Source organism: Phyllobates terribilis, unplaced genomic scaffold (assembly GCF_046119375.1).
Source record: "Phyllobates terribilis strain yellow unplaced genomic scaffold, ASM4611937v1 Scaffold_1__5_contigs__length_1240528914, whole genome shotgun sequence".
NCBI classification, from domain to species: domain Eukaryota; kingdom Metazoa; phylum Chordata; class Amphibia; order Anura; family Dendrobatidae; genus Phyllobates; species Phyllobates terribilis.
Window position 1 is genome coordinate 612,414,703 of NW_027362761.1, and position 23,772 is coordinate 612,438,474.

The following is a 23,772-nucleotide window of genomic DNA, read 5'->3' on the forward strand; positions in this document are numbered from 1 at the left end:
GACAGGGGCGGTCTGTGGGCAGGTCTTATCTTGCTGATCTGGCCTAGTGCACCAGGATGAGACCCATCTACAGTCCCGCCCCAGAGCACGGGCATATCATTAACTCAAAACTGCAAACACTGATTACACGAGAACCACAAGACGGATTTCTTCACCCCAAGTATCATATTAATCAGTGCAGCAGCCCCAACATGACACTTCCTGTAGTTTACTTAGCAAAATACTGCTGACAGGTTCACTTTAATGTACCATGGCTTCGTCTCCCGCTCTCATAAACAATAACTTGCTACCTTTAGTGGCAGAACTTCCCTTCGTGCTTCTTACAATGTCTAGGGCAATGACCCATGTCATGGTTCAGGGTGACTCCCGGAAGATCCTTTGCTTTGTTTCGTCCCCATATCCAATAGGCGGCTAGGCACCCGTCCAACTATACAAACACTCGGATGTATGTGATGGAGGGTCAGGATCCCAACGCTGGAGATCCAAGGCTAGACACTTTTCCCCATACTGGACTGCAAAGCAGTTTCAAAGCTACTTGGTCCTCCTCAGGAGGTTTCTTCGCTGGAAACCCCTGAACCCGTTTACGTTCTTGCTATTGCAATGGAAGTAGCAGAAAATTACCATTACCACACAGATGGCTATGACAATCAGCCAGTCAAGGCCTACGTCAAAACCTGAAGTCATAGGAGCACTTCACACTGTGCCTTCAGTACTTGCTAGAAATCTCTGCACGGGACTACGACAACTACTCACGCACAACCTTCCATATCAATTTACATGACAGACTGGACATAGACTTCATGACTTCAAGTACGTCTGAAGAACCGCGGGGGTCCTAGCATTCATTCAGGACGACTTTATACGCTGCCACTTCACTGAGAGTTCTCGGAGTCTGATAAAACCATCACCACACCGCTCTGGACGCCCTCAGGAGTTGTCTTAACAGCGGGATGATAGAATGAACCAAGTATCTCCGAGTTCCCTTATCTCAGCCCATGACACAACTACTCACAGAATCATACACCTGGGTAGACAGTAAAGCACATGTAATAGCAGCAAAAAGAAAAACTATTTTGCATTCACAGTGAAACGGTGCAGGCGCCACGTCACCAGACTACAGAGTTATGGGCAGAGCTACAGGAGGCAGTGACACAATGGGTTACTTACTGCAGATGTTCCTGAGTCCCGGTTTGCCCAAGGGTCTGCAGTTCGGTGACGTTATTTAGTGCCCGCGCTCTCCACCAAAGATATGTCACGTCAACTATGGGGACCAGCCGTGCGGGGATCAGCCTCGTGTCACAGATCAATGCCGTAGACGGAGGAAATAACTTCATAGACCTGGTAAAAGTGTAACAAGATTCCCCTTTTATTAGAGGAGGTTAATACATATTTATACAGGATCTTTTTGGGCGTAACAAAGAGATAAGATACAAAAATGTAAGCATCTCATTGGCTTGTATAAACATCTTACTACTGATTGGTTATAATTCAGTCCTCTACGTAGTTAAATATTCATTTCTATTAACGTGTTATAGGCTACATTCCAAGCACCTAAAGGACATGGTGTGCACCTCCATGGGGAGAGGGTGTATCTCAAACCTTATCTATGTGAGCTGGACATTGCATGCTTTTCCAGTAGGAAGCTTCAAGGCCACAAGATAGAAACTTGCAGATTAAATATAATGTTGCTTCAGAGATAGTCTGAAGGTCACTGCTTAAGGGGAAATGTATCTTTCAGAAATTCAAAATAAAACTATTGTGTCTTTAGGACACTATACAGAAAATGGACGTCAGTGTTATTATTCTAAGGCTACTTTCACATATCTGTCCCCATCGGGGCATACGTCCAAAATCCCCTGCAAAACAGGGTTCGGACTTATGCACTGATGGGGGCCGTAGACCGTAATGGTGACGGAAGAGCGAACGTGTGCTCTGCCGTGCACTTTTTTCGGGAGTGCATGCCTACCGGAGGCGGACACTCAGATGCAGTCCACCATGGCTGAGTGTCCGCTTCCAGTAGGCGTAAACTCCCGGAAAAAAAGTGCACAGCAGAGCGCATTTTCGCTCTGCCATCACCTTTAAAGTATATTGGCCCGGTTGGCGCATACGTCCGATCCCTGTTTTGCTGAGGGGGTGGGGGGGGGAATGCCAAGAGTGTGCAAAGCAGTCATCAAAGCAAAAGGTGGCTACTTTGAAGAACCTAGAATATAAGACATATTATCAGTTGTTTCACACTTTTTTGTTAAGTATATAATTCCACATGTGTTAATTCATAGTTTTGATGCCTTCAGTGTGAATGTACAATTTTCAAAGTAATGAAAATACAGAAAAATCTTTAAATGAGAAGGTGTGTCCAAACTTTTGGTCTGTGCTGTATATAATCTACTTCTGGGTTCACTGCCTGCACTATAGGAGCCGCAAGTTTAAGTCCCAGGGAGACCTGATCACAGATATGTGGATATTATAATTTAATTTCTGTCAGTGCAGAAAGATGCATCCTGGCCCCCGGGGGCAATGAAGATGTCGGAGAGAGGCGAGTATATAAAAATGAAAAAGTGCATCCAGCGCACCATACGAAGTGGAATTCCTCAGGACGTGCAGGGATTGAGAGCCGGTGATGGCAGCTGGGTGGATCAACCACAGGAAAGAGAGATTTATCCAGCACAAAATCCAGAGAAATAATTAAAAACTAGACATTTATTTAAGCATGATAAGAAAGAGTACATGGTAAAAAAAATGCTCTAAACAGCATCCTATCTGACACATTTCTAACTGTGTTCTTATTCATAGTAGGAGGGAGGTATTTATTATAAGTCGGGTCAAAAGCCTGGCATGCCAGGATGTCGGGGCTGAGCCATCAAATTGGGGAGTTCTGGTTAACCACGGTGACCGTCCTCCTACGAGGCTGATAATGAGCGGTCAGATCGGCGGAGGAGGCCGCGGTGGCGTTTATGACTTTTTCTCCAGATTCTTCCTGATAAATGTCGGATATTTGGGGCAGAATTCAGTGATTGTCGTTATATCGTCCCCTGTGATCTCCATCTTCTCCTTTATCATGAAGACGCCGGCAGGACGAGATCCCTCCAGCTGATCCAGTGCTCATCCCTCCTTCTCCTGAATGACCCCGAGGATGGACGAGGACGAGACCACCAGAAGATTATTACACTTCACCCTGGAGATCATCTCCCTGCTGAGCGGAGAGGTAACTCCTCTACATTTCTATCAGCTTTATTGTGTTATGTAACAAGTCCGACATCGGGAAGAGGAAATCCAGAAGAGGAAGAGAAGGATTCTTTACTGTAAGAGCAGTGATTGTGTGCAGCTCTCTGCTAGGAGGAGTTGTCATGGGGATTCCCTATAAGAGCTGTAGAGGGGCCTGGATGTCTGTCCTGAGTGTAATAATATTCCAGGTTATGGCCCCAGATTACTGGAGACGGTTATTGATCCCGGGATTTCTACTGATTGTCAGATCTGGAGTCGGGAAGGAATTCTTCTCCCTAAGTGTCTCTCTCCATATACAGGATTACACAATAGTGAGGAAGACACCGGGGGAGGGTGTGACAACCATCATCCATCTCCAGGAGTCAGGAGGGCGGAGCCCGGACCCCATCACAGAGCCTCCCCCGCACCCCCCGATACATGAGAGGAAGAAGGAGAAGATCCTAGAGCTCAGCAACAAGATGATTGAGCTGCTGAGCGGAGAGGTGACTGCTGGGACATTATACAGGACAGCACTGGAGGATTCTGGGTGATGAGCGGAGAGGTGACTGCTGGGACATTATACAGGACAGCACTGGAGGATTCTGGGTGATGAGCGGAGATTTGACTGCTGGGACATTATACAGGACGGCACTGGAGGATTCTGGGTGATGAGCGGAGAGGTGACTGCTGGGACATTATACAGGACAGCACTGGAGGATTCTGGGTGATGAGCGGAGAGGTGACTGCTGGGACATTATACAGAACAGCACTGGAGGATTCTGGGTGATGAGCGGAGAGGTGACTGCTGGGACATTATACAGGACAGCACTGGAGGATTCTGGGTGATGAGCAGAGAGGTGACTGCTGGGACATTATACAGGACAGCACTGGAGGATTCTGGGTGATGAGCGGAGAGGTGACTGCTGGGACATTATACAGGATCGCACTGGAGGATTCTGGGTAATGACCGGAGAGGTGACTACTGGGACATTATACAGGACGGCACTGGAGGAGTCTGGGTGATGACCGGAGAGGTGACTGCTGGGACATTATATATGGCAGCTCTGGAGGATTCTGGGTGATGAGCAGAGAGGTGACTGCTGGGACATTATACATGACAGCTCTGGAGGATTCTGGGTGATGACCGGAGAGGTGACTGCTGGGACATTATACAGGACAGCACTGGAGGATTCTGGGTGATGAGCGGAGAGGTGACTGCTGGGACATTATACAGGACAGCACTGGAGGATTCTGGGTGATGACCGGAGAGGTGACTGCTGGGACATTATACAGGACAGGTCTGGAGGATTCTGGGTGATTTCTGATTTCTCCCTACCTATGCTCCTGCATATACATGGTATGTTATTCAACTAACAACTACTGTACCCCCGCTCTTATTTATGACCTTGTTTACTTGGCCCTTGAATATCCTGTATCTGGCTCAGCCTTGATCATCTGATGAAGATGAGCACAGATTACTCCCCTCTGCTTTACACCTGAATGCATTTTGTAGCATAAATATTGTGAGTAAAGAGCCTGCATAGACTTTAGGCTGCGTCCATCTCCTTAAGTGTATCAACGCTTAAGTGTGAGAAATATGAATTATACCAGAATTGAACTAGATGGAAACTGGATACTTTTACACTGTAAACTTTGTTTCTGTTTCTCACCCCTATAATCCTTCACTTTTTACAAACCCCCCTAATCACTACACCTAGTAAGGAACTGGTTATCTCTCCCATCAGTCCTCCCCATCCATCTCATCTCCTTCTCAGAACTGTTACTTAACATACAATCCTCTGTCTCCAAACACGGAAAGCCACCTCATGCTTTCTCCTGCTCCCACCTACTAACACTTTCTCTGCTCCTCCTCACTGCCGGCGACATCTCTCCAAATCCTGGTCCTCCTCATCACATCTCCACAGTCATTTCGACCTCTCATCCATATAACACAACTTTACACAACCTCTCTAACCTTATACCCATCCACTCAGCCCCCTCTTCCCTAGTCCCATTACCGGGAGCTCTATGGAACGCTCGCTCTGTCTACAACAAACTTTCCTACATTCATGATTTTTTCATTACTAACAAACTTTCCATCCTCGGCATCATGAAACCTGGCTCACGCCCTTGACTCAGCCTCTCTAGTTGCACTTTCGTACGGTGGATTCCATCTTTCTCACACCCCACGCCCCAGCGACAAGCATGGCGGAAGAGTTGGTTTTCTCCTTTCGGATAACTGCTCCTTCACCCCAATTGCACTGCCGCCCTCACTTATCCTCCATTCTTTTGAGGTGCAGTATGTGCGCATCTACTCCCCTCCAACCTCCAACTGGCTGTCATTTACCGCCTCCCAGGGCCAGACACCACCTTCTTCGACCATTTCACCACCTGGCTATGTCACTTCCTTTTAGCTGACATCCTCACTATCATCATGAGCGACTTCAACATCCAGGAAGCCCTCTCAATGAAGGTGAGGGGAAGGTTATTGCTCTTTCTCCCGACCTGGGAAAGGATATCCAACAGCTCCTGGATCCGAGACCTAATAAAATCAGGTCTAAAGTTTCAATTTCACTCAATTCCCCAAACAAATTTCATCATAACACCCAAGAGGTCCTCAAATGTGGAACAGCTAGTCTTAGAACAAGAGATTCTAGGCCTGATAGTGAAAGAAGTCCTTCAAGAGGTCCCTGCTCAGGAAAAAGACGAAGGATTTTACTCCCCTATGTGACTGAGGAGAAAACTGGACGGGACTTACAGGACAATTATAAACCTGAAAAAATTGAACAAGTTTCTGAAGGCTCAATCCTTCAAAATGGAAACAATGAAGACCTCAGTAAAAATGTTGTCTCCAGACTGTTTCATGACTGTTCTGGATCTGAAGGACACCTATTATCATGTCCCCATCCACAAAAATTATCAGAAATTCCTAAGGGTAGCAATTTAGATGGGGGGGTAGTCAAGCACGATCAGTATACGGCTCTCCCATTCGGTCTAGCCATAGCTCCACGGGTGTTCACCAAGATAGTGGCAGAGGTAATGGCACACTTGAGGGAACAAGATATCCTGATTGTCCCTTACCTGGATGATTTTCTGATAATAGGTAGTTCTTTCCATCACTGCAAGAACCAGCTAGCGAAGGTCATGGATTCCTTAACGAACTTAGGCTGGCTTTTGAACCTAAAAAATCCAAAACCGAGCCGAAGCAGGTGCAAGAATATCTGGGCATTGTGATAGATTCAAAGAATCAGGAGTGTCGTCTCCTGGCAGAGAGAATTCAGAAAATCATGGCTCAGATATCTCGAGTAAGAGACCACCCTTCTATGACTTTGCGGAAAGCCATGTCCCTCCTAGGTTCCATGACTGCCTGTATTCTGGCCGTCCAATGGGCTCAGATGCATACCAGGGATTTACAGTGGGAAATCCTGGGAGCCGAAAAATCTTTAAAAGGGCACTTAGAAGGTCAGCTAACCTTGTCATCAAGAACCACACTTTTTATAGAATGGCGGATGAGAATAGGCAATTTAACCCGGGGGTGTTCCGTGGGTGGTCTCAGGTCTTGATCACAGACGCAAGCCCCAGGGCTTGGGGGGCTCACTTGAACGACCAGTTAGCTCAGGGGGTCTGGACAGAGAACCTAAAATTAGTACCCTCCAACATGAAGGAGCTACTAGTGGTGAAATTCTCCCTTTTAGAATTCTTAGATACTCTGCAAGGTCACCACGTAAGAGTGTTTTCAGACAACCGGACAGTAGTAGCATACTTGAATCATCAGGAGGGAACCCGTTCCCGTTCTCTAATGCAAGTAACAAAATCCATCTTCCGGTTAGCTGAGAGCAATCTGGGGTCTCTATCTGCTCTCCAAATAAGAGGGACAGAAAATCTCAGAGCAGACTTCCTGAGTCGGACCCATCTAAGACAGGGCGAGTGGGAACTGAATCAGTCAGTATTCAATCAGATCACAGAAATGTGGGGATGTCCTACCATAGTTCTATTCGCCAACAGTCAGAACAGGAAGGTAGAAGCGTTCTGCTCAATAGACCCCAAAGGGAACCAGTAGCATTAGACGCCTTCATGATTCCATGGAACCACCCTCTGGCCTATGCTTTTCCTCCGATTGCCCTGATTCCAGCTGTTCTGAAAAAGATCAGGGAAGACAGGGCAAAAGTTATCTTGATAGCCCCCTTCTGGCCGAAGAGGACGTGGTTTTCTTGGCTAAGGACGATGTCCATCTCCGACCCCTGAGTACTCCCATAACTTCCGGATCTTCTTTCCCAGGGACCGGTCCTTCATCCTCAGGTAACAAACTTGCACATGACAGCCTGGAATTTGAAAGGGCTCTCTTAAGGGATAAAGGATTTTCCCCGAACTTAATCTTCACGTTACTAAAAAGTAGGAAACCCTTAACTACCAAACTTTACGGGAAAACTTGGAAGAAGTTCCTTTAATTTTCTGGTTCTAGGTTAGAAGGTGTGATTCCACTAACAGCCATTTTAGAGTTTTTAGAAAGGGGGTTGGAACATGATCTAGCTACAAGCACCGTGGAAGTTCAAGTCGCAGCACTAGGGGCTCTATACAATTGCGACCTGGCCAGGAATCGATGGATATCCAGATTCATCAAGGCATCAGCTATATCTAGGCCCATTCCCTCTCTGAATACTCCTCCTTGGGACTTAAACCTAGTCCTTTCAGCTCTAACCAAACCTCCCTTCGAACCTTTAGCAGATATATCTGTAAAATTCCTATCACTTAAGACATCACTCCTAGTAGCTCTCACGTCAGCACATAGAGTCAGCAACATACAGGCTTTATCTGCAGGCCCTCCCTTCACACAAATCTTGGAAGATAGAGTTACTCTTAAAACCGACCCAGCCTACCTACCTAAAGTGGGGTCACGTTTTCATAGATCTCAGGAGGTCACCCTCCCTTCTTTTTGCCCTAATCCCAAGAACAAGGGAGAAAAAGAGCTACACACATTAGATGTCAGAAGGTGCCTAATCCAGTACTTAGAGGCCACATGAGATTGTAGAAAGGATAGAGCTCTCTTTGTGTGCTTCCAGAGACCTCGGAAGGGATAAAAAGCTTCCAAAGGCACATTGGCAAGATGGATAAGAGACGCCATCTTCCTGGCATACTCGTCAAGTGGGGAAGCCGGCCTGGAGAATCTGAAAGCTCACTCAACAAGGGCGGTATCAGCCTCCTGGGTGAAAAGAGCCGGTGCCTCGATAGAACAGATATGTAGAGCTGCAACTTGGTCTTCGCCCTCTACATTCTTCAAACACTATCGGCTGGACCTATCCTCTTCCTCAGACCTTATTTTCAGTAGAAGGGTTCTGGAAGCTTTGGTCCCTCCCTAACGATATATATTTCTCTGCAACTCTCTCCATGGTGCTGTCTTGGGGGAAGGAGAAAGACATAGTTTTTTCCTTTCTCCTTGGTATGGGTTCAGTTACAGAGCAGTTGCGCTGTCTGTCTCTGGAGGTGAATGACCTCCGCTGTGAGGTTCAGCAACAGCATCAGCGGCTACAGCTTGCTAATGTGGGGGTCTCTGCAGGTAGGCCTGTCCAGTCTGAACCCAAGGTTGCCTTCCCAGACAGGTTTTCAGGAGGTAGGGACAAGTTTTTTTGTATTCAAGGAGGCCTGCAAAGTACTGTATTTTAAACTTCCTCCTTACTCCACGAGAAATGAGGAGCAACGGGTTGGAATTGTGATCTCTCTACTGCAGGGAGATCCTCAGTCGTGGGCGTTTTCTTCACCGCAGGATTTGGTTTGTCTCCAGTCTGTAGAGGGGTTTTTCGGGGCTCTGGCCCTCATCTATGATGATCCTGACTGAGTCACCTTGGCTGAGTCTAGGCTACATCGCCTTCAGCAGGAGAATCGGTCAGTGGAGACGTACAGTTCTGAATTCCATAGATGGGCGACGGATTCTAAATGGAATGACTCAGCCCTTAAAAGCCAATTTTGTGAGGGGCTTAATGAAAGGTTGAAAGATGTTTTGGCAGTATATGAAACCCCTCAGTCCTTGGAGGCTGCCATGTCATTGGCTATACGTCTTGATAGACGGGTGAGACCACCTTCTCCGGGGCCTTCTTGTCGAGGTTATGTACCTCTAACGGGAGAGCGGTCTGGGGGTGAAGCAGTACTGGGGGAGGTGGAGGAACCCATGCACTTAGGGGGTGCCTTTACATCATACATTTCCCCGGAGATTCGCAAGAAAAAAGGCGTATGTTTTTTTGTGGGAAAAAGGGACATTTTATTGGGACCTGTCCTTCAATTCCTAAACAAAAGGAGACTCGATTATCTCTTGGTAGTCTGGAGTTGGATAAGCAAGGGGTTCATTTGTCGCCAACCTGCAGTTCCCAGTTTGTCCTGACAGCAGGGCTGTGGAGTCGGTAGGTCAAACCTCCGACTCCAACTTCGACTCCTCAATTTCCATGACACCGACTCCAACTCAGACTCCGACTCCGACTCCCTCATACATGGCTCATGTTTAAGTGATAAATTTACTGTAGCACAGATTCATCTCAGCTAAAAGTCTAGATCCTGAGATCAGGAATAGGACAGACATTTATAGGACATTTCATAACTTTCCCAAATTCTTATGAAAAAATATTCCCCACAAACTGCATTGAACTACTGTACCCTATTTATTATATATTTTAGGAGTTGGATTCAGTCCATTTTATACAGACTCCGATTCCGCCTCCACCAAAATGGACACCGACTCTGACTCCGACTCCACGACTCCGACTCCACAGCCCTGCCTGACAGCAGAGGTGGTGCTAGAGAGCAAAACCGAGAAAATTTCTGTGTTTGTTGACTGTGGAGCCGGAGTCAGCATGGTTTGGCGTGAGTTTGTGAAAACTCATAGTCTTGCTTGCTGTACTTTAGCTAAGCCTATTCCCATCTTCGCCATCGACTCGGCGCCACTTGCACAGAAAGCATTTACTCAGATTGCACATAATGTAAAACTGAGGATGGGGTCGGTTCATTGTGAAATAATCCCTTGCTATGTCCTGGACAGTCTTCCCACCCCAATTGTTCTGGGTCTTCCCTGGCTGGTGAAACATAATCCGTTGGTGGATTGGCAAATCGGGGAGATTATTAAATGAGGAGATTACTGCCATGAGAACTGTTTAGATATTTCCCTTGCTACAGTCTCTACGGAAAGATTAGCTACTTTTCTGTCTGGTTTTGAGGATGTTTTTTCTGAGAGGTGGTGTCAGGATTTGCCTCTTCATCGTGCATATGACTGTCCTATTAACCTGACTCCCGGAGCTAAACTACCAAAGTCCAGACTGTATAATCTTTCTGGCCCTGAGAGACAAGCCATGAAGGATTTCATTGTGGAAAGTCTGGAGAAAGGGACACATTAGACCCTCATCCTCGCCTGTGGCGGCAGGGTTCTTCTTCGTGAAGAAAAAAGATGGTGGTCTACATCCCTGTTTAGATTTCCAGGAATTAAATCAAATTACCATCCAAGATCCATACCCTCTTCCTCTGATTCCTGATTTGTTCAGCCAGGTTGTAGGAGGTAAGGTATTCTCCAAGCTGAATTTAAGGGGAGCCTACAATCTGGTTAAAATCAGAAAAGGGGACGAATGGAAAACAGCATTCAATACTCCTGAAGGGCATTTCGAGAATCTGGTTATGCCTTTCGCTTTGACCAAAGCACCTGCGGTGTTCCAGCATTTCATAAATTATATTTTCCATCATTTGGTGGGGAGGTTTGTAGTGGTCTATCTGGACGATATTTTGGTTTACTCACCTGATTTTGAGACACATCGGGGTCATGTTAAACAGGTGCTCCAGATATTAAGGGATAACAAACTATATGTCAAACTAGAAAATGTAGCCGGGCAGAGACGCCGTTCCCATCACCGCTGCGGTCCCGGTCCGGCGTCTTCCTGCTCCCCTGCTGCTGTGGCACGCACTGCTTTCAGCTTCCCGGGCACTGTGCTTAGGGCGAGCACGCGCTCTCTGTCCCTCTTAATGGGGCCGAGCGCGCCGTCCTAAAGAGTCCCTGGGCAATGGCCGGAGGACTGCCCCTATTTAAAGCACCTCCTCCAATATGGAGGTGACTGTGCAAGGTTGTTGTTTGTGTGCTAACACTCTCCTCAGCCCTCAGGTTCCCGTGTTCACCAGCATGTCTATCAGCCGTGCCCGCCAGCCTGTCTATCAGACGTGCCCGCCAGCCTGTCTATCAGACGTGCCCGCCAGTCTGCCTGCCCGGAGCACCTGCCAGGTTATCTGCCCTGCCCGCCTACTTGCCTACCCGAAGCACCTGTCTGACTATCTGTCATACCCGCCTGCTTGCCTATCCGGAGCACCTGTCTGACTATCTGCTATACCCGCCTGCTTATCTACCCAGATCACCCGCCAGCCTACCTGCCGTGCTCATCCGCTGTATCGGTCAGCTTCTGTCATCTGACCCGTGGGATTCCCCTTCTCTCACACAAGGTCGGTCCCAGAGTGGCACCTGGTTCACCTGCCCGGTCCCTCCCTGGTTCACGGAGTCGACTAAGCCGCCGTGTGACCTGGGTCGGTCCGAGTAGGCACTTAGTTACGCCCCTCTGGTCCCTCCTTGCATTGAAGCACAGAGGTTCCACCATCCGGATCCGTAACAGAAAAATGTGTTTTCGCCGTTCAGGAGGTGCAGTTTTTGGGGTACTTGTTGTCATCTTCGGGTTTTCTTATGGATCCGGAGAAGATCCGTGCAGTCCTTGATTGGGACCGTCCCCAGAACCTGATGGCTCTACAAAGTTTTCTGGGCTTTACTAATTTTTACCGGAAATTCATCCAAAATTACACAGTAATTGTGAAACCCCTCACTGACATGACTAAGAAGGGGTCTGATTTTTCCAAATGATCGGATGCTTCCCTCCAGGCTTTTTCTTCTTTGCAGAATTATTTTGCCACTGCACCTATACTCAGTCAACCCGATGTTTCCCAACCCTTTATTGTGGAGGTCGATGCTTCGGATGTCGGGGTTGGGGCTGTGTTGTCTCAGGGTCCGTCCCCTGGTAAATGGCGTCCATGCGCTTTCTTTTCTAAAAAATTGTCTTTGGCTGAGAGAAATTATGACGTAGGTAATAGGGAACTTTTGGTGATCAAATTGGCGTTTAAAGAATAGCGACATTGGTTGGAGGGGGCTGTCCATCCTATTACTATTATTACTGACCATAAGAACCTGTCATATCTCCAGTCAGCTAAACGTCTCAACCCTAGGCAAGCCAGATGGTCCCTGATTTTACTAGGTTCAATTTTGTTGTCACTTTTCATCCAAGTGTCAAAAACATCAAGACTGATGCTTTGTCTCGGAGCTTCCCTGGTGGCAGTGACCATGAGAACCCTGCCCCGATATTACAGAAAGGGGTAGTCATTTCAGCATTATATCCTGAACTGGAGGGTGAGGTGTTGGAGGCTCAGGGGGACGCCCCTGCCTCCTGCCCTTCAGGAAGGTTATTTGTACCATCTAATCTGCGCCGCAGTCTAATTAAAGAACATCATAACTCTGTGCTTGCTGGTCATCCAGGTGGTAAGGCAACCGCGGACCTCCTCTCTCGTCGTTTTTGGTGGCCGGGGTTGCATTGGGATCTGGTTGAACGCGTGTCTGCTTTTAGTATTTGCGTGCTTTCTAAGGTTTCGCATACCCGTCTGTCTGGTACTCTTCTTCCGCTACCTATCCCTAGTAGGCCATGGACACACTTGTTCATGGATTTTATTACTGAGCTACCGGTCTTTGCATTCAAAACTTTGGTTTTGGTGGTATTAGATAGGTTCAGTAAAATGGTTTACTTTGTCGCAGTACCTGCACTTCCAAATGCCAAGACACTTGCTCAGGTGTTCATAAACGAGATTGTGAAGCTTCACAGGCTTCCCTCCGATGTGGTGTTACATTGGGGGACGCAGTTTGTTTCCAAATTCTGGAAAGCATTCTGTTCTCGACTGGGGGTGCAGCTGTCCTTTCCTCTGCCTTCCTCCCTCAGTTGAATGGACAGATCGAGCATGTCAATCAGAATTTGGAGACCTACTGTAGCGTCGGCGTCCCTGCCTCCTGCTAGGCAGGGACGCTGTTCCCCTCACCTCTCCGCTCCGTGCCCGGCGTCTTCCTCCCGCTCTGCTGGCAGCGCGCGCTCCTTCCCGGCCTCTGTGCGCGGCCCCTTTAAGAGAGGGGGAGCGCGCGCGCGCCGTCCTAAGGAGTCCCCGGCCAATGGCCGGAGGATCTCTCCATATATAAGGCACCTCCTCCAAAATGGAGGTGCCCGAGCAATGTTGTTGCATAGCCTATCACTCTGCTTCAGCCCTCAGGTCCCGTTACCAGATACCTGCCAGTTACCTGCCAGTTTCCTGTCTGATACCTGCCTGACTGGTGTCTTTCTGCTGACATTCCTGCGGTCCGACAGTCTGCCTACCAGCCCTGCCAGTCTGTCTATGGACCTGTCTGCCCGCTCACCTGGGAGCGCTCACCTGCTACCTGCCTGCTAGCCTACCTGGAGGCCCTGCCGTCACGTGCTGTGACCACCTGCCTGTCCAGAGACTCTTACCCGCTCACCTGGGAGCGCTCACCTGCTACCTGCCTGCTAACCTACCTGGAGGCTCTGCCGTCACGTGCTGTGACCACCTGCCTGTCCAGAGACTCTTACCCGCTCACCTGGGAGCGCCTACCTGCTACCTGCCTGCTAGCCTACCTGGAGGCTCAGCCGTCACTTGCTGTGACCACCTGCCTGTCCAGAGACTCTCGCCCGCTCGCCTGGGAGCGTCCACCTGCTACCTGCCTGCTAGCCTACCTGGAGGCTCAGCCGTCACTTGCTGTGACCACCCGCCTGTCAAGAGACTGTCCCCGTCACTTGCCGTGACCTCCTGCCCTCTTACCCAGAGACTGTCCCCGTCACTTGCCGTGACCTCCTGCCCTCTACCCAGAGACTGTCCCCATCACTTGCCGTGACCTCCTGCCCTCTTACCCAGAGACTGTCCCTGTCACTTGCTGTGACCTCCTGCCCTCTACCCAGAGACTGTCCCCGTCACTAGCCGTGACTACCTGCCCGCCTTCCCTGGGAGCCACCCGCTTCCTTACAAGGACTGCCCCTTTGTATAGTTGCTCAGAGGTTCCACCTCCCAGACCCGTCACACCTACCTCAGGTGTTTCATATTCGAAAATCAGGAGGATTGGGCATTCTACTTACCGCTGGCAGAATTTGCCTTTAATAATCATCATCAAGAATCCACTGGCAGGTCAACGTTCTTTGGTGCATATGGTTACCATCCACAGTTTGGTACCTTTAGTGGGGGAGGGGCTTCGGGAGTTCCTGAGGAGGAACGGTTTGCTTTGTCGCTCTCCTCGGTGTGGCGGGGGATTCTGAGTAATTTAAAAATCATGGGAGACAGGTATAAACGTATGGCTGACAGAAAACGCTTGCCAGGTCCGGACCTGAATGTGAATGACTTTGTGTGGTTGTCTACCAGGAATATTAAGTTGAAAGTCCCTTCTTGGAAGCTGGGACCTAGGTTTATTGGTCCCTCACCCCTACCGCCGCCCCCAATAATGGTTGATGGTAATCTGGAGTTACCAGATTTAGAGGATTGTAAATTCTCGCCTCCGTCGTTCCCTACAATACTTGGTACAACATTGGAAGGGTTATGGTCCAGAGGAGAGGATGTGGGTTTCAGCATCAGAGGTGAACGCTCCCAGGTTGGCTCATTCATTTCACACCTCTTATCCTGAGAAACCCGGTCGTGAGTGTCCGGAGGCCACTCGTAGAAGAGGGGGTACTGTCACAGGTGTGTCAGATGTGACAGACAGTTGCCCTGCAGTTGGTTGCAGGAGATCTCTTTGGCATTACAGACACCTTCTTAGATCTTTCTCGCTCTAGGACCCAGCAGCTACCTTCCTCTTGCTAATTCATCCAAGCCATTCAAGCCATCCACAACTTGTCTCCTCCATACATCTGTGACCTAGTCTCCCAGTACTTACCTGTACACAACCTCCTGTCCTCACAATATCTCCTTCTCTACTCCCCTCTTATCTCCTCTTCCTATAATCGCATACCAGATTTCTCTCGTGCATCCCCCCCTACTCTGGAACTCTCTACCCCAACATATCAGACTCTCGCCTACCGTGGAAACCTTCAAAAGGAACCTGAAGACCTACCTGTTCCGATAAGCCTACAACCTGCAGTAACCACCGCTCCACCACATTGCTGCATGACCACCACTACCCTCACCTACTGTATCCTCACCCATCCCTTGTAGACTGTGAGCCCTCATGGGCAGGGTCCTCTCTCCTCGTGTACCCGTCGGTGACTTCTGTTGTCAAAGATTATTATACTTGTTTTATTATGTATACCCCTGGTCACATGTAAAGCGCCATGGAATAAATGGCGCTATAATAATAATGACTGTGTCATTGTTGTCAGGTTCCTATAAGGTGTCAGGACGTCGCTGTCTATCTCTCCATGGAGGAGTGGGAGTATCTAGAAGGACACCAGGATCGGTACCAGGAGGTGATGATGGAGGAGCTCCGGCCTCTGACATCACCAGGTGAGAGGAGACTCTTGTTGGCTCCGGTGGATGTGATGACGTCTCTCGGCCTCGTCCTATAATAGATGATTTTTCTCTACGTTTTCTCACAGCTTTCATTCCCTGATTATTCTCTTCTGATCTGTGAGTCGCGGTTTCTCCGCTTTTGTCGCGTTTTCATCCTCGTGCGAAAAATAATGGGGACTTGAACCTGAGATCTTATAAATAACAGGCTTCATAGGAAAACCTTGGCGGCAGAGACAGGGGTCTTCTACAGGCCCCTGGCAGTTATGGCAACCCGTTTTTGGGACCCTGCGATCAAGTGACTGATTGTCAGGAGAATGGGACACCGAATCACTTACATGGGACTGTCAGGGTGTCAGCAGCAGTGAAGTGGCGGTCCGCTCTTCCTCTTTATAGAGTCTGACCAGAATGTTAAAAGTGGGATGATGACACAGGTTTTTACCCTGCAGGGTTATAGGGCAGCACAAGTGTAATAAATAATACATTTAAAGGGGTTTTGCCACGAACAAAAATTAATTTTAATCAATAGATCTTGGAATGATAATAGTTTCCACAATTGGATGTGATATAATAATGTTCCTGTGCTGAGATAATCTTATAAATGTGCCCCTGCTGTGTACTGTGTAATGGCTGTGTCTGACCATACACAGAACACGGTCAGATCATACCACATCTCCTGGGCAGGGGAGGAAGCAAAAGAGTATACAGACATTACAGCATGGGATCGCAGCTGATTCTTTCTTTGAAGTATTCCCCTGCTGGGTGCACAGGGACTTCTCTGTTAGCCGGACTCTTTGTGAAGAACTCCGGGGACTCTTCTCTCCCTTTCTTTCTCTTTTTTTCTCTCTCTTTCTTTTTCTTTGGAAAGGAAGGAGCGCCATTCGAGTTTTGAAGTGCAAAATTGGCTGGAGTAATTAGCTGACGCCATGCCACATTTGCAGAGCCCCTGATGTGCCTAAACAGTGGAAATCCCCCACAAGAGACCCCATTTTGGAAACTACACCCCCTCAAAGAACTTATCTAGTGTGGTGAGCACCTTGAACCCACAGGTGCTTCACAGAATTTTACAACGTTGAGCTGTGAAAATATAAATTTAAAATTTTTCCCTCAAAAATGTTGCTTTAGCACCAAATTTTTCATAAAGGTAACAGGAGAAAGTGGGCACAACAATTTGTTGTGTGATTTCTCCTGAGTATGTCAATACCCCATATGTGGGGAAAAACTACTGTTTTGGCACATGGCAGTGCTCGGGCGGGAAGGAGCGCCACCTAAATTCTGGAGTGCAATTTTGGCTGGAATAGACTGCAGATGCCATGTCACATTTGAACAGCCCCTGACATGCCAAAACAGGAAAAAACCCCACAAGTGACCTCATTTTGGAAACTACACCCCTCTGTGAATTTATCTACTGGTGTAGTGATGATTTTGACTCCATGGGTGTTTTCCAGAAACAAGCAGCAGTGGATGTTGCTGAGTGAAAATTGCAAACCTGCCGTTGTATTACCCGTACATTGTGCCCAGGTCGTCCTTCTGGAGATATGGACCCCGTAACTTATGCAGGCTCTCATCGCTACAGAAATGCCAAACACGTGGATGCTAAATGTGGTTTAGACACCCTGTGGGACTCAGAAGGGAGAGGGGCATTTGGATTTGGGAGCACATAATTTGCTGTATTTGTTTTGGAGGGCGAGGAGCCATAGCACTTTTCCAGAGCCTTGGTGCTACCAGTAATGTGGAAGCTCCCTATATTTCCAATAACAGGTGACCGACCTGAGTGGGGACTTGCTTTTTTTGTGGATTGATTTGAAGCTTTTATTGGGAACATGTTCCATAACATATTTATCCTGCGCTCTACACTGAGCACTTACATGGGAGTTTCAATCTCTAATCTCAGAGTGACGTTAATTCAGATGAAATCCCTGAGGGATCCATTCACTATAATGAGGCAGAAAAGTTACTCTAGACTCCGTCTGGCCTCTGTTCAGCGTTGTCCTTTTCAGAGGCTCAAAAAACTGTGGCTGACCGCGCTTTTATCTACGTCTAAAAAAGACGGATCATAGGCCAGACAGTGTCCACAGTGTCTTCACCTACCTCATTATAGGGAGTATTCCGCCGGGGGATCTGTCTGAATCACGTATTTCAGAGATTTACATGGAAACCCCAGTGTAAGTGCTCAGTGCAGAGCGCAGGATAAATGTGCACCGAGCCTTACCGAGATCTTTGGGAGGCAGAATGAACAAATCAACAGCAGGTGAATAATTGGTTTTATTTTTTTACCCGTTCCTTGTGCGGTATAAAACGACTTTATTCTTCGGGTCGGTACGATTACAGCGATACCAGATTTATATCGGGTTTTTTATGATTAGCAGCTGTCACATACTTATAGCTGCTTTTTTTTTTTTTATAAAATAAAGTTTTTGCATCTCCATATTCTGTGAGCTCGTTTTTGGGCACATAGTATTTTTTGATCGCTTTGTATTCTGACTTTTGGGAGGCAAAATGGACAAAAGACAGCAATTCAGGAATTGTATTTTTTGGTTGCTTTTTTTTATACCATTCCGTGTGTGGTAAAATTGATAAGGCAGCTTTATTCTTCGGGTCAGTACGATTACAGCGGTGCCACATTTATATCATTTTTTTATGTTTTGCCAATTTTACACAAAAACTATTTTATAGAAAACAGATTTTTTTTTTCATCACTTTGTTCTAAGAGCTGTAACTTTTTTATTTCTCCACTGATGGAGCTTTATGGTGGCTTGTTTTTTTGCGGGACAAGATACTGCTTTCAGAGATACCATTTCTATTTACAATTAACTTTTTTATCACGTTTTACTCCACTTTTCTTCAGCGATATGACGATAAAACATAGTTTATTTTTTTAAGGTGTTCACTGAAAGGGTTATCTAGTGGAAGAGATACCAAATATGTGTATTTTATTTGTTCTTGTTTTTACATAAATATACGTATTTATTGGTATATATTTTTTCCATTTCTACTTTTTTACTTAGTTCCTTTATCCACTATGGGACCTAACTTTTATTACTCTGATCGCTGGTATAATGCATTGCAATTCTACAGGTGCATCTCACTAAATTAGAATATCATCAAAAAGTTAATTTATTTCTGTTCTTCAATACAAAAAGTGAACCTCATATATTATATAGAGCAGGGGTGGGCAATTAATTTTCATGAGAGACCATGACTGCTGTGGAGGCCAGAACCAATAGGCTGAAATTAATCTGCTGAATATTAATAACATATTAATTATAATTACTTTATATTAATATTAATCATATCACTTAATATTGAGCAGAATTAAGTATGCAGACATCCCCCTATATACAGTTTTAGCACACACACAGCCCCCTATATACCGTAAGAGCCTCCCCATGTCCAGCAGGAGACCCCCATGGCCACCACCCCATGTCCAGTAGCAGACCCCCATGGCTGCCTCCCCATGTCCAGCAGTAGGCCCCCCATGCAATAGTAGGAGAAAAAACTTCCAGCTTCCATAAAGTGCTCCCCATGTAGGAGACCCCCATGTCCACTTCCCAAGGTCCAGCAGGAGACCCCCATGGCCATCTCCCCAGGTCCAGTAGGAGAACCCCATGTCCACCTCCCCAGGTCCAGCAACTGACCCCCATGGCCACTTTCCCAGGTCCAGCAACTGATCCCCATGTCCATCTCCCCAAGTCTAGCAGGAGACCCCCCATGGCCACCTCCCCAGGTCTAGCAGGAGACCCCCATGGCCACCTCCCCAGGTCCAGCAACTGACCCCCATAGTCACCTCCCCAGGTCCAGCAGGAGACCTCCATGTCCACCTCCCCAGGTGCATCAGGAGACCCCCATGGCCACCTCCTCAGGTCCAGCAGGAGACCCCCAGGTCCAGCAACTGACCTCCATGGCCACTTTCCCAGGTCCAGCAACTGATCCCCATGTCCACCTCCCCAGGTCCAACAGGAGACCCCCATGGCCACCTCCCCAGGTCCAGCAACTGACCCCCATGGTCACCTCACCAGGTCCAGCATGTGACCCCCCATGGCCACCTCCCCAAGTCCAGCAGGAAACCCCATATGGCCACCTCCCCAGGTCCAACAACTGACCCCCTTAGCCATTAAAAAAAACATCACATACTCACCTCGCTCCCGTTCCCGTTGACCCGGCGCTGTGCCTTTGCTCCTGTCTCCGGTCCGCGGTGCCCCACTCTGGTGTCAAGTCCTGCTGGAGAATGAAATTTCCATCTCCAAAAAGCTTGTCGGCAGAGGGAAGCATGAAGTGCTGTAAAATGTCCTGGTAGACGGCGGCGCTGACTTTGGTCTTGATAAAACAGAGTGGACCTCCACCAGCAGATGACATGGCCCCCCAAACCATCACTGATTGTGGAGACTTCACACTAGACCTCCAGCAGCTTGGATTGTGGCCTCTCCACTCTTCCTCCAGACTCTGGGACCTTGTAGAGTGTGTCAATGACTGCCTTCTGGACATCTGTCAAGTCAACAGTCTTCCCCATGATTGTGGAGCCTACTGAAACAGACTAAGAAACCTTTTTAAATGCTTAGGAAGCCTTTGCAGGTGTTTTTTGTTAATCATTTTAATTTATTGAGATAATGACTTTTGTTTTCATTGGCTGTAAGCCATAATCCTCAACATTAACAGAAATAAACACTTGAAATAGATCCCTCTGCGTGTAATGACTCTATATAATAGATCCCTCTGTGTGTAATGACTATATAATAGATCCCTCTGTGTGTAATGACTCTATATAATAGATCACTCTGTGTGTAATGACTCTATATAATAGATCCCTCTGTGTGTAATGACTCTATATAATAGATCCCTCTGTGTGTAATGACTCTATATAATAGATCCCTCTGTGTGTAATGACTTTATATAATAGATCCCTCTGTGTATAATGACTCTATATAATAGATCCCTCTGTGTGTAATGACTCTATATAATAGATCCCTCTGTGTGTAATGACTCTATATAATAGATTCCTCTGTGTAATGACTCTATATAATAGATCCCTCTGTGTGTAATGACTCTATATAATAGATCCCTCTGTGTGTAATGACTATATAATAGATCCCTCTGTGTGTAATGACTCTATATAATAGATCCCTCTGCGTGTAATGACTCTATATAATAGATCCCTCTGTGTGTAATGACTCTATATAATAGATCACTCTGTGTGTAATGACTCTATATAATAGATCGCTCTGTGTGTAATGACTCTATATAATAGATCCCTCTGTGTGTAATGACTCTATATAATAGATCCCTCTGTGTGTAATAACTCTATATAATAGATCACTCTGTGTGTAATGACTCTATATAATAGATCCCTCTGTGTGTAATGACTCTATATAATAGATCCCTCTGTGTGTAATGACTCTATATAATAGATCCCTCTGTGTGTAATGACTCTATATAATAGATCCCTCTGTGTGTAATGTCTATATAATAGATCCCTCTGTGTGTAATGACTCTATATAATAGATCCCTCTGTGTGTAATGACTCTATATAATAGATCACTCTGTGTGTAATGACTCTATATAATAGATCCCTCTGTGTGTAATGACTCTATATAATAGATCCCTCTGTGTGTAATGACTCTATATAATAGATCCCTCTGTGTAATGACTATATAATAGATCCCTCTGTGTGTAATGACTATATAATAGATCCTTGTGTGTGTAATGACTATATAATAGATCACTCTGTGTGTAATGACTCTATATAATAGATCCCTCTGTGTGTAATGACTCTATATAATAGATCCCTCTGTGTGTAATGTCTATATAATAGATCCCTCTGTGTGTAATGACTCTATATAATAGATCCTTGTGTGTGTAATGACTCTATATAATAGATCCCTCTGTGTGTAATGACTCTATATAATAGATCCCTCTGCGTGTAATGACTCTATATAATAGATCCCTCTGTGTGTAATGACTCTATATAATAGATCCTTGTGTGTGTAATGACTCTATATAATAGATCCCTCTGTGTGTAACGACTCTATATAATAGATCCCTCTGCGTGTAATGACGCTATATAATAGATCCCTCTGTGTGTAATGACTCTATATAATAGATCCCTCTGTGTGTAATGACTCTATATAATAGATCCCTCTGTGTGTAATGACTCTATATAATAGATCCCTCTGTGTGTAATGACTCTATATAATAGATCCCTCTGTGTGTAATGACACTATATAATAGATCCCTCTGTGTGTAATGACACTATATAATAGATCCCTCTGTGTGTAATGACTATATAATAGATCCCTCTGTGTGTAATGACTCTATATAATAGATCCCTCTGTGTGTAATGACTCTATATAATAGATCCCTCTGTGTGTAATGACTCTATATAATAGATCCCTCTGTGTGTAATGACACTATATAATACAGGGCTCGACAAACCCAGGCGCCTGGTCGCCAGTGGCGCCTAGAAGATGTTGTCTGGCGCCTAGAAAATGTTGCCTGGTGCTTGAGGAGTTGAGGAGTTGAGAAGAAAAAAAAAATACTCTCAATCCAATCCCACCTCCTGCACGGAGTCATCCAATCGGAGGAAGCAGGGACAGTATCGCTCAGGCCGCCTTCTCCACTTTGCTCCGCCCCCCTTATGCTCCGGGACTGGACAGGGAGAGTTGGGTTACGGGGGAAGGATCGCTGTGGCCGGGGGCCCGTTCTCATCTCCCGCTACCTGTGTAAGTACATACAAAGGCCGTGCTCCCCGGGGAGACGCCGTGTGTGAGGGGGTCTATATGTACAGTTTGTCAACAAAAAAACGGAACAGGCATTTTTTTTAAAAAATTAGTTTCTTTGATTTTTCTGAGAAAAAAACTGAGAATATAGAAAATTTATATTGATCCTGCCAAGGCTGTGGACCACTGGTACTTCAGCTCTAAAATCACAAGGCATGTTCATGGCCACAAAAAGCAAAGTGAAAAACACTAGAATGTTGCCTAAAATATCAAAATATAATATTTATTATCTTTAAAAGTAAAATGTTGTTTATAACGTTTGTAATGTTTTTTATGTTAAATTAAAAACCAAGTTTGCTTAAAAAAAATTCTGGCTCCTAAATTTTTTGGCTGGCTCCTAGATTCTGAACAACTTTGTCGACCCCTGATATAATAGATCCCTCTGTGTGTAATGACTATATAATAGATCACTCTGTGTGTAATGACTATATAATAGATCCCTCTGTGTGTAATGACTATATAATAGATCCCTCTGCGTGTAATGACTCTATATAATAGATCCCTCTGCGTGTAATGACTCTATATAATAGATCCCTCTGCGTGTAGTGACTCTATATAATAGATCACTCTGTGTGTAATGACTCTATATAATAGATCGCTCTGTGTGTAATGACTCTATATAATAGATCCCTCTGTGTGTAATGACTCTATATAATAGATCCCTCTGAGTGTAATAACTCTATATAATAGATCCCTCTGTGTGTAATGACTCTATATAATAGATCCCTCTGTGTGTAATGACTATATAATAGATCCCTCTGTGTGTAATGACTATATAATAGATCCCTCTGCGTGTAATGACTCTATATAATAGATCCCTCTGCGTGTAATGACTATATAATAGATCCCTCTGCGTGTAATGACTCTATATAATAGATCCCTCTGCGTGTAATGACTCTATATAATAGATCACTCTGCGTGTAATGACTCTATATAATAGATCCCTCTGCGTGTAATGTCTCTATATAATAGATCCCTCTGCGTGTAATGACTCTATATAATAGATCCCTCTGTGTGTAATGACTCTATAATAGATCCCTCTGTGTGTAATGACTCTATATAATAGATCTCTCTACGTGTAATGACTCTATAATAGATCCCTCTGTGTGTAATGACACTATATAATAGATCCCTCTGTGTGTAATGACTATATAATAGATCACTCTGTGTGTAATGACTATATAATAGATCCCTCTGCGTGTAATGACTCTATATAATAGATCCCTCTGCGTGTAATGACTCTATATAATAGATC

General features: G+C 46.1%; 2 protein-coding genes across 2 annotated transcripts in view; both read left to right on the forward strand.

Moving 5' to 3' along the window:
- LOC141272556 (uncharacterized) overlaps window positions 1–23,772 on the forward strand; it is a 639,831-nt gene that overhangs the window by 8,538 nt on the left and 607,521 nt on the right. The window lies entirely within an intron of this gene.
- Window positions 3,069–23,772, forward strand: part of LOC141153244 (uncharacterized) — a 26,149-nt gene continuing 5,445 nt past the window's right edge. The window contains exons 1-5 of the mRNA XM_073637979.1: window positions 3,069–3,202; window positions 3,522–3,704; window positions 4,715–4,724; window positions 5,616–5,928; window positions 7,334–7,593. Of these exons, the coding sequence (XP_073494080.1) occupies window positions 3,119–3,202; window positions 3,522–3,704; window positions 4,715–4,724; window positions 5,616–5,928; window positions 7,334–7,593 (850 nt within the window). The 5' untranslated portion in view covers window positions 3,069–3,118. The remainder of the gene's footprint in view (window positions 3,203–3,521; window positions 3,705–4,714; window positions 4,725–5,615; window positions 5,929–7,333; window positions 7,594–23,772) is intronic.